Raw genomic sequence first — 13,777 nt, forward strand, 5'->3', positions numbered from 1 at the left:
ATTTAGTCTTCATTCTTGTCCATACTGCTATTCAGCCGTCCTATTAATGTTTATTTACATTTCTGCAACCACAGTGTAGTTTTTAAGAAATGTCATAGGCTTTAAAAAAAACAAACAAACCAGCAGTCTAGCCTTGTTTTATGGATTTTGAGAGCTTCTTGAATCATTAAGGATGGATACCAATTTCACCTTTAAAAGGCCTTTCTGTATCTTATATTACCTCTGTTACCTGGGCATAGGAGGTAGGGTTTTCAGTTGCCCATCTCATGGCTTCGGTTTTCCTAAAAAGTTTAGTGCTTCTCAGTAGTCTGTTCATATTTATAAATGTGGGCCTAGATCTGCACTACTCAATATGGTAGCCGGTATCCTTATGTGGCTATTTAAATTAAATTAAAATAAATAAAATTAAAATTCAGTTCCTTACTTGAACTGGCAACATTTCAAATTCTCAACAGGTACATGTAGCTAGTGGTTACCATATTGGATAGCACTGCTATGGAATATTTCCATCATCACAGAAAGGTCTTCTGGACAGCACTGGCGTAGAATAATCCATATCTGATACAGAATGGGTTACTAAAGCAGAACTGAGAATCACTATTGCTCCGGAAATCAATTTTGATATTAATTATATAATCCTTGGCCCTGGCTACTAGGATAAAAATTAACAGCTTGATAGCTTTTGCTTATGCACAGGAAGCATGTAGCTAACAAGTATAAGGGTTCCTTGTTAAACTCCGAGACCAAAAATGATCAGGAATATTGCTCTGCCTTCGTCTTCCATGGCATTTCCCCACTTTAGAGAGCTGTTTTTCAGACTTTATCTTGAGGGTAAATGTCAAAGAAAGCCACTTGGTGCAAAGGATTGGTACAGATCTTGTTAATTCTGATATTGGCATTATTCTAGGGTTTTACTGCAAAAATCTTGACTTCCATCTGTATTATATTACAGATGCATAAATTGTTTAGTTGCATCAGGCTAATCCTATTTTATATCTTAAATTTCCTTAATGTCCTTTTCTGCTTTTTCAGTTTTCTAATATTGTAGTTTTATTTTTTTCTTCTGTCATTTCACTGAAATTTGGGGAAAACAGAAAGATAAATGCACATTTTCAGTCAGCCATATTGAATTATAAGACTTAGTAAAATTTGACGGATTTTTCTTACTGGGTAGCAAAAAGAAGGCCTTAATAAAGGTCTCCCTGGAGAATACCTATAATTAGAGTTAACTATCACAGTAAACCAGGGAGGTTTTTATTTAAAAACACTAGAGAACAGTTGACATTGAAATCATCATATGAGGGTCAAGCAACTGCCCATGGTTCAATAATAAAGAGTTTAAATAAGGCAACAGCATCACATATATAAAAGTAACCATAACATTTTTTGAATATAAATGATAGATGACAACTTATCCCACATGACTATTCTAGCTTTATTAAAAACGAGATCTCGCATTATGTCCTGTAAGCATTCACGTTTACAGGAAACATGATATCACATTACTACAATATCTTATGAGAAAGGCAAATGATGGTATACAGAACATTCACATATACAAGTATATACCATGATGTCAAATATTTTACTCAAATTAATGACTTCAGTGACATGAGTAATTTCAAAACAAACAAGTCAGCCACCTGGTAAGAGAGGGCTGAGCATTTAATAATATATAAATCTTCACAGAACAACAAAGCATTTAAAATAATCCCTAGCTTAGCTTGGTAGTTCATACTCATGATGTTGTAAACGGTCTACAACCCCAAATGACCTTCAAAACCAGATCAGATTAATGTAAGGTTACAATAGAATTTTACCACTGATGGACAATCACTGAACAGTATTATACATACATAGTTACATCACCTATAAGAAGAAATAATTCTTTGTTAATGACCTGACTCTGGCAAAGAAAAAACAAACAAAAAAGAAAATGTGTCATACCACTTAGTTCCAAAAGGACAATGTGAATAATTATATTAACTTTAGAATGTAAACCCACTATTCCAACTAAAAATGAACTTGATAAAATATCCAAGAAAACGTCCATCTTAAAGTTCTAAAAGTGTCATTCAACCTCATGAATAAGCAGATAAATTGGAAGAGAATTAGGATAGAGGCTGAAATAATTAGCTCCAAAGCTATGGAAAAGTTCAAATTTACTCTTGATATTTTCAGAAGCCAGAAATCCTACAGCCAAAAAAAAATCACTGTCAGAAAATCAAATCACACCGATTGCTTTCAGCCCAAAGAAATATTATATGAAGTTTTATTGTATATTTAAGTAGTTAAGATGATCCATCAAGATGCTTTTCTACATCTACTAACACTATTTCTGAAAAGAGAGGCTGGTCATCCAGGTACTTGTACGTCTCTCTCCTTTGCCCCCAAAAGCCGTGACTTCAAGGTTATTCTAAAATACTTTATATTCATCAAGATAATAGTTACATTTGAGGAGGAGAGCAGTAGTCACTATGAGAGGCCAGTGACATTCTCTTGATCTGGGTATTGGTGACTGACTGTCTTCACTTTGTGAAAATTCATTGAACTCTATTATGATCTTTGCATTTTTCTATATGTTTGTATGTTATACTTCAACCAAAGTTTATTAAATAAAAATGTTCCATATTTAACTTTTTTCCACTTTTTAAAATAGTTACTAGTCTGAGGTTCCTGAATGAAAGATTCATATCATCTTCATCTTTTGTCAGTGCTTCATACATAATAGGGAGTTAATAAAGACAGGTTAATTAACACAGATCAGTAATCAATTGTACAATGTCAATAAGAACTACTTGATTTCCATTCCTTTATCCCATGTCATAGAACTGCTGCTACAGATGCATAAGTAATTCATGTACCACATCATAGAGTAGTTCTAAAACCCTTGATTCCCTGTCCTCTGAGATGGTATTTGTGCATGTATGTGTGAAAGAGAAAGAAGCCAAGACATATATACACACTAATAACTACTATGACATGAACCATATGTGTTGTGAGGGCAATAAATGCCACAGGGAAGGAGGGAGACATTCCAGTGGGATTAACCAGGAGAGGCATAACTGAGGAAGCAGCATGTGAGCATGATGAACGTCTTAGTAAGATGAAGGAATGGACTAGCATTTACAGAATGCTTAACACTGCATGCCAGGTACCATGAGAGCATTTTTATAAACTTACTTAACCCTCTCAATACAGCTAAACCCACTAAGACTCTGATAGGTTAAGAAATTTGTCTAAGATCATACAGTCAGTTAATAGCAGAGAATTTGACTTAAACCTTTTGACTCTAAGATCAATGTCTTTCTACCACACCATGTTGCCACTGTCTTGAACAAGAGCTTGATGCCTTTAGTGAATAATCCAAAAACACACATCTGAAATCTGACAAAAAATGACAAAAAAAGGCATTCCTACCCAATACATACATTTCAAAATATTTTTATTCTTTAAAGTAACCTGACCAAAACCAAACCAAAACAGACCACATCGACTTACAAGAATGATGGCCTAAATCGATAGTACTGGAATTTTAGTTCACAGCTTGAGATCAATCCATTCAATCGGAAAAAGTCTTAGTCAACTACAGTCTTCTAACCAGGGAGTCTATTACTATGAGAGGCTTTCACTCTTATGCTTTTGCCACCACATAATGTGAAATGTTCTTTTTGGCAATAAGAATCCCAATTTAGATTCTTTGAGAAAAAAACCTCCGCATACTCTTAGCCTCTTCTTGCCCTTTTTATTTTTTAATAATTTTATTTATTTATTTTTTCCCCAAAAGCCCCAGTAGATAGTTGTATGTCATAGTTGCACATCCTTCTAGCTGCTGTATGTGGGACGCAGCCATGAGGCCGGAGAAGCGGTACGTAGGTGCGCACCTGGGGTCCGAACCCCGGCCGCCAGCAGCGGAGCGCGCGCACTTAACCGCTAAGCCACGGGGCCGGCCCCTTGCCCTTCTCTCTTTAAGAAGACCTTTATTCATTCACTCAAACATTACTGAGGAGACTTCAATGTGTAAGGCACTCTTCCCTCGAAAATGAATAAAAGAGATGTCTTATTTTCAAAAGATTCCCCAGTGTAACAACAATTTTACCTGACCCTCTTCATTTCATTTTGTTTTGTTTTCAGATTAAACTCCTTCAACTTCCTGACCCATAACCTATAAACTCATTAGCACCCACTCTTTTCTGCCTTATTCCATTCTTCTATCTCATTCCATTCAACTTTTCCTTGATCCTTCAACCTCAAGTTGTACTATCTCATTGAGGATAATACTACAACAATTATTCCCTTTCTCACCCTTTATTTCTGAATTATTATGGTACTCCCCTGTACTACCCTTGTCATAGCATTTAACACACTGTTATATTTATTTACCTCATTCAATCACCAACTACTTATTAAATATGTGCTATGTACCAACCCATGGTCCAGATATTGAGGATATAAAGAAAATCTTTGCCCTCACGGAAATCATATTCTACAGTGGGCTATAAATAAGACAAACAGGTAAACAAACAATATGTCAGAAAGTAATGAGAAGGTTATGAAAATTAAAATAATTTAACGGTTCACAGTTTTGCTGATAAATTGAAACACAGAATATGAGAAAAGACCAAGAGTCAAGGGTGATTCTTATATTTTTGGTTTGAGGAACTGGATAAATAGTGGAGTTGTTTATAGCATTGTGGAATACTGGAGGAGGAGAAGGTTTGAGAGAGAAAAATTAAGCGTTCTTTTTTGCCATGCTAAGTTTGAGGTGCCTTTTCGATATTCAAGAATAGAGGTCAAGTAGGTAGTTAAATATACAACAACTCTGCAGCTCAGGAGAGAGGTTGGCCTAGAGTTCCAGATCTGGAAGGTATCAGCATAAAGATGGTATTTAAAGCCATGGCCTAAGCTGAATGAAGAAATTTTAGGACAGTGTTTGAAGGGCAAATGCTGCTGAGTGACTAAGATGAGCACTGAACATTATTAACCAAGGATTTGGCAACACAGAGATCAATGACATTGACGAGTGTGGTTTTAGTAGAATGGTGCATACAAAAACTATGTGGATGGGGATAGAAACAATGAGATGTAAAGAAGTGGAGAACCAGGAGCTTTTCTATAAAGAGGAAGAAAGAAATGAGTGGAGCAAGAAAAGAAAACGAGTTCTCTCCAAGGAGGGCTTTTGAAGAAACTGAAATAACCCAGTAGAGATGGAAAGATGGATGATGAAAGAGAATATGGACAACTGAGGAGCCTTCAGCCTTTAAGTCCTTAAGTAGGCAGAAGGGAATGAGCTCCAGGGTACAAGTAGAGGGACTAGTCTTAGGGAGGGACAGGCACTTCATCCACTGTAATAGGAAGGCAGAGTATATGGGTACAGACGCAGGTAGTATGGTAGATGTGATGGTGGTGGAATAATAGAAAGTTGGATCTAAGCAGGGTTAGGATTGTTAGGCAAGTACCACAGAGGGAAAGAAGGATAAGGGAGCTGAAGTATATGTAAAAGAGCAGTTATATTGATGGAACATGGACTCCAAGACAGAGAAGGAGGGGAAAAAAGGACATGAATGAGGTACAGTGAAAATTGGAACGGTTAATGTACAGGAGCACCCAATGGAGTTAAAAAATTTATCTGAGGAATAAGTAAATCAGATCAGTTTTTTTAAAAAGTTCATAAGTGGAGCAGTTATCAGCAATGAGAAAGTTTAAGGTTTGACCATGGGAGTGGATTTCTGAGGTGGGGGGTCTAAAAGCTGAGAGCAGATGTTGGACTACCCATGTGGACATAGCAATCACTAAGTATGATGACAGGAACTCTGGAAAGGCAGTGAGCCAGGTACTAATGAGGAGGTATAACTAGGAGGTAATGACAGATCTGGAGGGGATAACAGTCTGATGGCATGTGTTTCAGAAGGGCTGGGGTTTTTGAGTGAGAAAGAAATGGACTGAAGCAGCAAATGGGAGAAAGGGTTCTAAATGGGGGGTTGAAGATGTGGGGAGAAAAAAACATCATTACTTAAGGACTATAGGGAAACAGAGTTCCCAGAAATAGTCAGGTAGGGCAAGAAAGTCAAAGAAATTTTATTTTCAACACTATGTCTCTATCTGATGATAATAAACTATCAATTCTAGGAGGCAAATCGGAAGGGTTAGAGGAGAGAGCGTTGAAAGGTTGGAAGATTGCATCAGCTTAGGATCCGCACAAAGCCAAATGAGGACAAAATTTCCCAGGAATAGTGGCTAACCTGGGAATCTTAGTTAGATTTAAAAAAAGCAACCTAAACAAACACCTTTTGTAAGCTTCATGAAAGCAGCTCAGTATCTTTCCAGTAAATTCCCTTTCTGCTTACATTTAGCAACGAAAGAATCCTGATGATAATGATAAGGAAAATCTCAGAAAGAAAGCTTAGGCATGTTAGCTATTCCTTTACCCCCTTCTCATATTATTTCTTCCTTTCACAAGTCAATGGTAAGAAAAAGAGCAATGACAATTAAGGATGGAATGAGTGGCAGCAGGGTTGTTCTGAGGACAAGCGGGATTCTCTGTACACCTGCCTGTGACCTCACACTAACACTTGTGCAGGTGTGGAAAGACTCCTTCAGCTTAAAATAACAAATGCTGCAGCAGCCTGTAACTCTCAGCCCCGAGGTTCTTTGTCCAACTGTACCCACTCCTTACTACAGTGTTTCTCTAAGCAGAAAATGACCCATGTGGGGGAGGGTTAATATAAATTACGACTTTCTCTCTCTCAGGTGAACTAATTTACCTGGATGAAGAATTCTGAGGTAACAGTGTAGTATTTAACTTTGTGTAGAAAGAAGTATCGACAATATAATTATAAAATTTCATAATCCAACAGTGAGTTTAGTACTATTCCCTAAAACAATAGATCAAATCAGGACAAATTAATCTCAGTTGTCATTGTACATAAAATAAAATGTCTAAAATATATGATTGATGTAGAAAAAAATCAATTATGTTGTAGTAGGCCTCAACATTGAGAAACATGCAGAATCACATTATTGGCTTCAAGTGGAAGATCCTTGGGAATGTAGGTATATGGAATACCCTTAGACACAGATGAAATTATTTTTGTGTGAAAGGAAGGTGAGAAAATAAAAAATAGAGAAGACAATACTTCAAATATTGAAAAGACCACAAAGCAGAAGTAAAGAGCTTCACTAGCACTGTGACTTTTATTAGGTATAACACTCTTATGTATATCATAATGCCAAGCACACCACAGATTGTCACCTTGTCAACTGAAAAAGCAAGTTGAATTAAATAACAAATCAACTGGGGGGGAGGATAAATTTGACATAAACTCACTTAATAGGCAGCATTGGTGAAATATATCAAAGAACATTTCCTAATTTGAAAAAAGATCAAAGGGAGTCCCAAGTGGTCTCTGGAGTACCAGAGATGGTTACCTAGAAACTACAGTGGATTCTATATCTCCCCAGCCACAGATTTGTTCAATGGCTACCCACTTGTTTAACCCTTAATTGTTGACACCCACTGATTGAGAAATAACATTTATTCCCATGACTGGTACTTCATCACTCACACGAAATTACTCACACCAGGGATTACCTGAACCAATCTGAGACTGTTCCCTAAAGCACAATATCTCTGGGCTGGGGGAGATAGGACAAAGATCCCGTATCATTTGATTCCAAGCTATCTAGACAAAATGAGCCTTATCAACAGTGGGGCATCCTTTTCCAAAGCAAGACTTTATTCATTCATCTTACAGTGTCAGGCATCATGGCCAACTAAATTATTATGACTCTATCCTGGAGTAAAAGAAGGAAAAATCAGATCCAGGCTCAGTAATTTTATGCACAAAATTGACTTTGTAATGATCATCTGTACTCTTCTTACAGAGATAAATAAACTCTAGTGTCATGACTGGGGTTTGTAGATAAAGGCTTACAAAAAGGGAAAATATTAAAAGACAATTATTAGAATTATTTTGACTCATGGTTAGCGAAGATATTCAATATGTTAGAATGTCAACTTGTTTGTTTTCTTTCTGCAGAAGTTAATAGTTTTCTTTTGTAAAAGGACTGATAGACATAGTGTTTCTACAACTTCCCCAAACAAAAAGCAAACAAACCAAAACAAAACTTCATGACATCTGAGCAGCTAATCAGTTGTTTTGCTGTAATATCTTTTTTGTGCGTGTGTGAAGAAGATTAGTCCCCGAGCTAACATGCATTGCCCATCTTCCTCTTTTTGCCGAGGAAAATTAGCCCTGAGCTAACATCTGTGCCAATCTTCCTCTTCTTTATATGGGATGCTGCCACAGCATGGCTTGATAAGCTGTGGGTAGGTACGCGCCTGGGTTCAGGATCCAAACCCATGAACCCTGGGCCCCCAAAGCAAAGCGTGGGAACTTAGCCACTACGCCACTGGGCCGGCCGCTGTGATACCTATTTTTAATTGAGGTAACATTTACATTCATGTCACGCACAGATCTTAAATGCACCATTCAATGAGTTTCAATAAATGTATTCACTCTTGTGATCACGTTTCCATCACTCCGGAAAGTTTTCGTGAGCCCCTTCTAGTCAATCCCCCCACCATTCAAGGCAACCACTGCTCTGAGATCTCTATCCGTGGAAGAAGCACCTAGTTTCTTTCCCTCCACGCAATGTTTTTGAGATTCATCCACATCGTTTACATCTATCAGTAGTTCAGTTTTTTTTTAATAGCAGATTTGTATCCCATTGTATGATTGACACAAACTGCTTATCTATTCCCCTGTTGACGTTGATGGATATTTGGATTGTGGAGTTTTTTTTTTTTTCCAGTTTTTGGCTATTGTGAATAAAGGTGCTTGTAAACACAGAATCCTGCTCTGCTGTATAAATGTAATCACACCACCTTAAACTTAAGACAGCTTTCTACCTAACCAGCAGCTGAGGGACCTGACTATATTAGCATCTGCTTCCACGTAAGTGAGCAAGAGGAGCCCCGCCTCTGCTACAGAACCCTGGCTGATTAGATGGGACCCATTCCTACCAGCCCACACCTGTGATATGTGACACAGCAGGGGGCCACACCTTGTGCGGAGAGACTCTTTTCCTGGAACATTTCAAACAGGTAGTGTCTAGGGGAAATGGTAATAAAGCTCATCTCTGATCCGACCTAATCTGGTGTCACATTGCTTCTATTTCACCCAAAAATACAGTATCAAAAAACAACACACACATACAAAAAAGGGGCTTTTGATTTACTTGTCCTTTGAGGTTTCCCAGCACAGACCTCACCCAATCAATTAATAGTCACATGCTAATTGTGTAACTTTGGGCACATCATTCAACTCTAAGTCCTAATTTCCCAATATACAGAATGAGATAATTATAGCATCTATCTTTGGGTTATTTTGAAGATCAAATTAGACAATGTATATCAAGTATGCATAGTGGCTAACACACTTAAGTACAGAGGTATTAGCTATTATTAACAAAACTGTATTTCCAAAACTATTTAGAGAGTATAGCCGATATTTTCCCTTTCCTTTTCCATTTCATGGTAAAGACTAGAGTTTCCAAAACTGAGTGTGTTCCCCTCTAATTAGTTCAAGTTCAACAGGTATTACGTAAACCGAAAGGTACCACAGTCAAGCAAGTTTTGGTTAAATAACTTTTTTTACACTGCAAAACATCTCAGTGCTTTATGCTAATGTACACTATGACTTTCTAAAAGTGAGATCTAGCATACAGTATTTCCAAAGTAATTTAACCATGAACTTGACTCCTGCCCTACTGAAAAGATCATGTGATCCTGGGGCTCTAACACTTGGTGAAATTCTAGTAAAAACAATGCTGACTACACATATAAAATAAATAGCAACCTTAAGAAGATGATATAAGCTCTTCCCATTTCATTTAGTTAAATGCTATCGTTCAGATCTCAGGGAAGCCTTCTTTAACCCTCCAAACTTAATCAAGACTTCCTGCTAGATACTCGCGGCATTCCCTTAGACTTTTCCTTGATAGCTCTTACTGCCATTTGTATTAACGTACTTGAAAGATTATTTGATTAATGTCTGTTACCTTGCCCACCAAACTGTAAGATTCAATTAAAGCTATGGCTGTATATTATGCTCAACACTATACCCAGGCATCTAGCACAATGTTTGGTACCAGATAACAGATGTGCAACAAATATGTGAATACAAGAATTTCACTGCAGCTTTATTTGTCATAGTGAAAAACTGAAAACTCAAATATTTATCAATAGGAAAGTAATTAAATAAGTTACTCTACATTTATATTATAGAATATTATACAGCCATTAAAAAGAATGGGCTTAATCTCTATGTTCTGACATACCCACTTTACTGAATGAGAAAGAAAAAATATATTTTATTACATATGTATTATATTGTGCATAGATGTCTAAAAACATACACATCAAATTGTTAAAAGTGTCTATACCCAAAGCGGAACAGAACTGGAAAAAGGTACTTTCACTTTTATACATTTCTCTATTGTTTCAATATTCTTCAACAGTATGCATTTCTTTTCTAGTTAAGTTTTTTAGATTTTGAGCAACTGCAAGTCCACATAAATTACCATATGCTTTATGCAGTTCATATCTATATCACTATTTCTTAAAAATATTTTTGTAATGATCCTCACAGCAATCTTGAGAGGGAAGTAAAACAAGAAATAGTATTAACCCCGTATTGTAGATTCAAAGCTATAGGTAAATTGCCTAACATCACAAAGCAAAATAAATGACAGAACTGGGGCTAAAATGTGGCACTTTTTTCTTAGTCCAGTGTTCTTTTCACTACACATCACTGCCTTTCTAGTAAGAGACACAAGCCCGTCTTGATACCATCAACATTTTAGTACCAAATGATTAGAAGAGATTTAAACCTATTCCCACCTCCACCCACCTGTGCAAGTCATGAGAGAAGGCCAATGGCCATAGAGGCCTCTTTTAAATAATGCCAGTGAAGGGGGGGTTACAAAATCCTAGTGTATGTTCTTCACTATTAAGCAACTCCCTTATATTAAGCTGAAACCTAACTCTGTTACTTTGACCCTTTGGTCCAAGTGTGGCGATTTGGAAGGCCACAGAACAAGCTTCTCTCCCCTTCCAGAATATACTCAAGTGTATGAAGACGGCTATCACCTGTGTCGTTTTGGGAATGGCTGCTTTCTCTAGACAAATTTCCCAATAAAACATCAGTCCTTATTCAACTTCTAATTTCAGTGAAGTCCTGACAAACTGCTTGGCAGAGGAGGAGAAGGGGAACTATCATGCAGGACTCTCACAAAATAATGAGGTACAAGTAGTTAATTGTTACTACACTTCTTTAAGGAGAGTTACAGAGAACCATGCACTTCCTACCACTCCTCTTTGTTACATGTCACTGAATCAAACAGCTTTCTGGTGTAAAGCATAGGAATGAAGATAGGGTCAGATGCTTCCGACAAAATCTTGGCTTAGATAGCTACACATAGCTGGTTCAAGAATCTGCTAGGAACACAGTCAATTATTAGTTCTCCATTAGACAGATGAACAATCAACCTAATGATCTTTCCTCAATAAAATATTTCTTGCTGTTTTTGTCAGAACCTCCAACAATAAAGCACCTGGTGGTCCTACCAACAGACAAATAAGACTTCCTCATGATTTAAAAAAGGCAAAGGCATTAATGATAAGATGATAAACAAAATGAAACTTAGTGATTCAACTTGAGACCCAAGAAAAGATTTAAGACCATAATGACATGGTTGTTAGATAACACCAAGTATATGCATAATGAAAAGAACAAGTACAAGAAGTCTAGGAAGAAGGGCTAGTATAAGAATTACAAGTTCAAGAATTCTGACATTTACAAGAAGTACAGTAAGCTACACTGTGGCTAAATATTTATTAAAACTGCTTTTTATCATCTCATGAAAAACAATCAGAATTAAATGCTTGTGCAAAAACTTAGAGTAAGAATACAGGACAAGACAGACATCTATTTGGAATAGCACAGCTTTTTATTCTGTTTTACCTATTGATAATAGGCATAAACAGGAAAGTCTTCCCAAATTTTGCTCCAGGTTTTCTTTCTGAATCTAACTAAGGGAAAAGAGAGGCCTTCTGAGCACGCAAATGAAAATATCTCTCCTTATTCTTCTTTACTGAACGATCTTTCCCCTTCATCAGAATTTATCATAATTTGTAATTATATATCTTTGTGCTTGCTTATAGAAAACTATAAGCTTCTTGAAGGCAGAGTCAACTCTTTTTAACACCATATACACATGAGCATAGGGCCTTGCACACAGAAGGTGCTCATTACATATTTGTCGAGTTAGTGAAGACAGAAAGAGGAAAAGGAGACCACTGGTTACCATAAACAGTTTACTTTGCTTTCTTAATCAATGTTGAGAGATTTTGGACATTTATTACCATCCAGACCATTTACATACCTCATTTAGTTTGGCCTCACAACAGAACAATCCTGGTAGATTTCTCATTTGAGATCAAAGTAAGGCTCAGAGAAAGTAAATATTAAATAACTCAAGCCACACACCTAGTAAATTTAAACTCCAGTTTATGTGAATTATCAGGTTTATCTGATGTGATGGCGGCCCCCACAACGCTCTCCTCTTCAATTATTCCTCTCCATACAGCTATGGAAGGAGGGAGAGATACCTACAGCAAATTAGTAGTTGTATACAACCCAAGACCTCCGGCTATTTAGACAGTCTGAATTTTCTTCCAGCTTACAGAAATCCTACTAAAGAGGTAAATGACTTATAAACAACAAAACAAGCATTTTACTTGAATCAAATAATTTGATCCTCAAAACATCTTATAAGAGAAACAGATATTCCCATTACGTTGGTGAGGACAGTGGCTAAGAGCGCTTAATACTTCACATTCTCCCTACAAACCCATGAGCTTAGGGTTTTCCAAAAAGAAATGGTGGTTGCATAAACTTGGTGCAAAATTTCAGAGAGACACTCGTTCCATAATCCTCGTTTTCCTACCGCAACTATGTGATCCAGATGGGAGCATTCAACGACTCAGTTTCCCCATCTGCATTTCCGGTTTGCTGAGGGTCCCCTTCACTCTTGGCGCAATTAGTTAAGTGTTAGCCGCCAAAAATATTTACAAGCAGACAACACATTCAGGTCAACGAAAGGGCGTGGGAATATTATTTTAGAAAGGATTGCATTGCAGCCAAAACTAACTCTGGGCTGCGGTCCACACTCGCCCTCGCCAACTCCTCTCATTTCCTCTTTCCCCTCCACTGCACTACTTCTTCCTGGACTCAGATTTAGTGCAACAGGCAGGTTCCTACCTTGGTCTGAACACTCTTATCAAACTTGTCATTTTTGAAGCTAAACGTATTCTGGTGCCTCTGAGGCCTGGAACGAGCCACGTTCCCTTTCTGGGAGCTCATCGCCGAAACCACAATCAGCTTGCGCTGGGAAAAAGAAGATGCAGGGAAGACCAAGATGCCAGGAACTAGCCCACGGAGTTGACGCTTCTGTCACTGACCCGGAAGGAACTTATCCAGCCTTTCCGTCCCCGCCCCCGACAGCCCACGTGACTGCTAGCGGAGGTCAAAGGAGACCGTCCGGCCGCTCTGCTCCGCCAAGGTTCTTCCACGCGGCCCAGCCTCGACCCCTCCCCCTCCGCACAGCCTCTCTCTCAAACCCGGCGTGTAAATCCCGCTTTCTTCGAAGCGAGAATTCCCCCATTGGTCCGAACGTGGCAGTCCATCAAGGCGGAGGGGCGGGGAACCTTTGC

At 37.8% G+C, this 13,777-nt stretch overlaps 1 protein-coding gene across 1 annotated transcript in view; it reads right to left on the minus strand.

Annotated features, from left to right (window-relative positions):
• Positions 1-13,524, minus strand: part of C20H9orf85 (chromosome 20 C9orf85 homolog) — a 52,397-nt gene extending 38,873 nt beyond the window's left edge. Inside the window, exon 1 of the mRNA XM_004440601.3 lies at positions 13,326-13,524. Within this exon, the coding sequence (XP_004440658.2) occupies positions 13,326-13,427 (102 nt within the window). The 5' untranslated portion in view covers positions 13,428-13,524. The remainder of the gene's footprint in view (positions 1-13,325) is intronic.
• Between the last annotated feature and the right edge of the window lie 253 nt (positions 13,525-13,777).

The sequence above is a fragment of the Ceratotherium simum genome, chromosome 20 (assembly GCF_057802395.1).
Source record: "Ceratotherium simum simum isolate JZ-2026a chromosome 20, ASM5780239v1, whole genome shotgun sequence".
Lineage (NCBI taxonomy): Eukaryota > Metazoa > Chordata > Mammalia > Perissodactyla > Rhinocerotidae > Ceratotherium > Ceratotherium simum.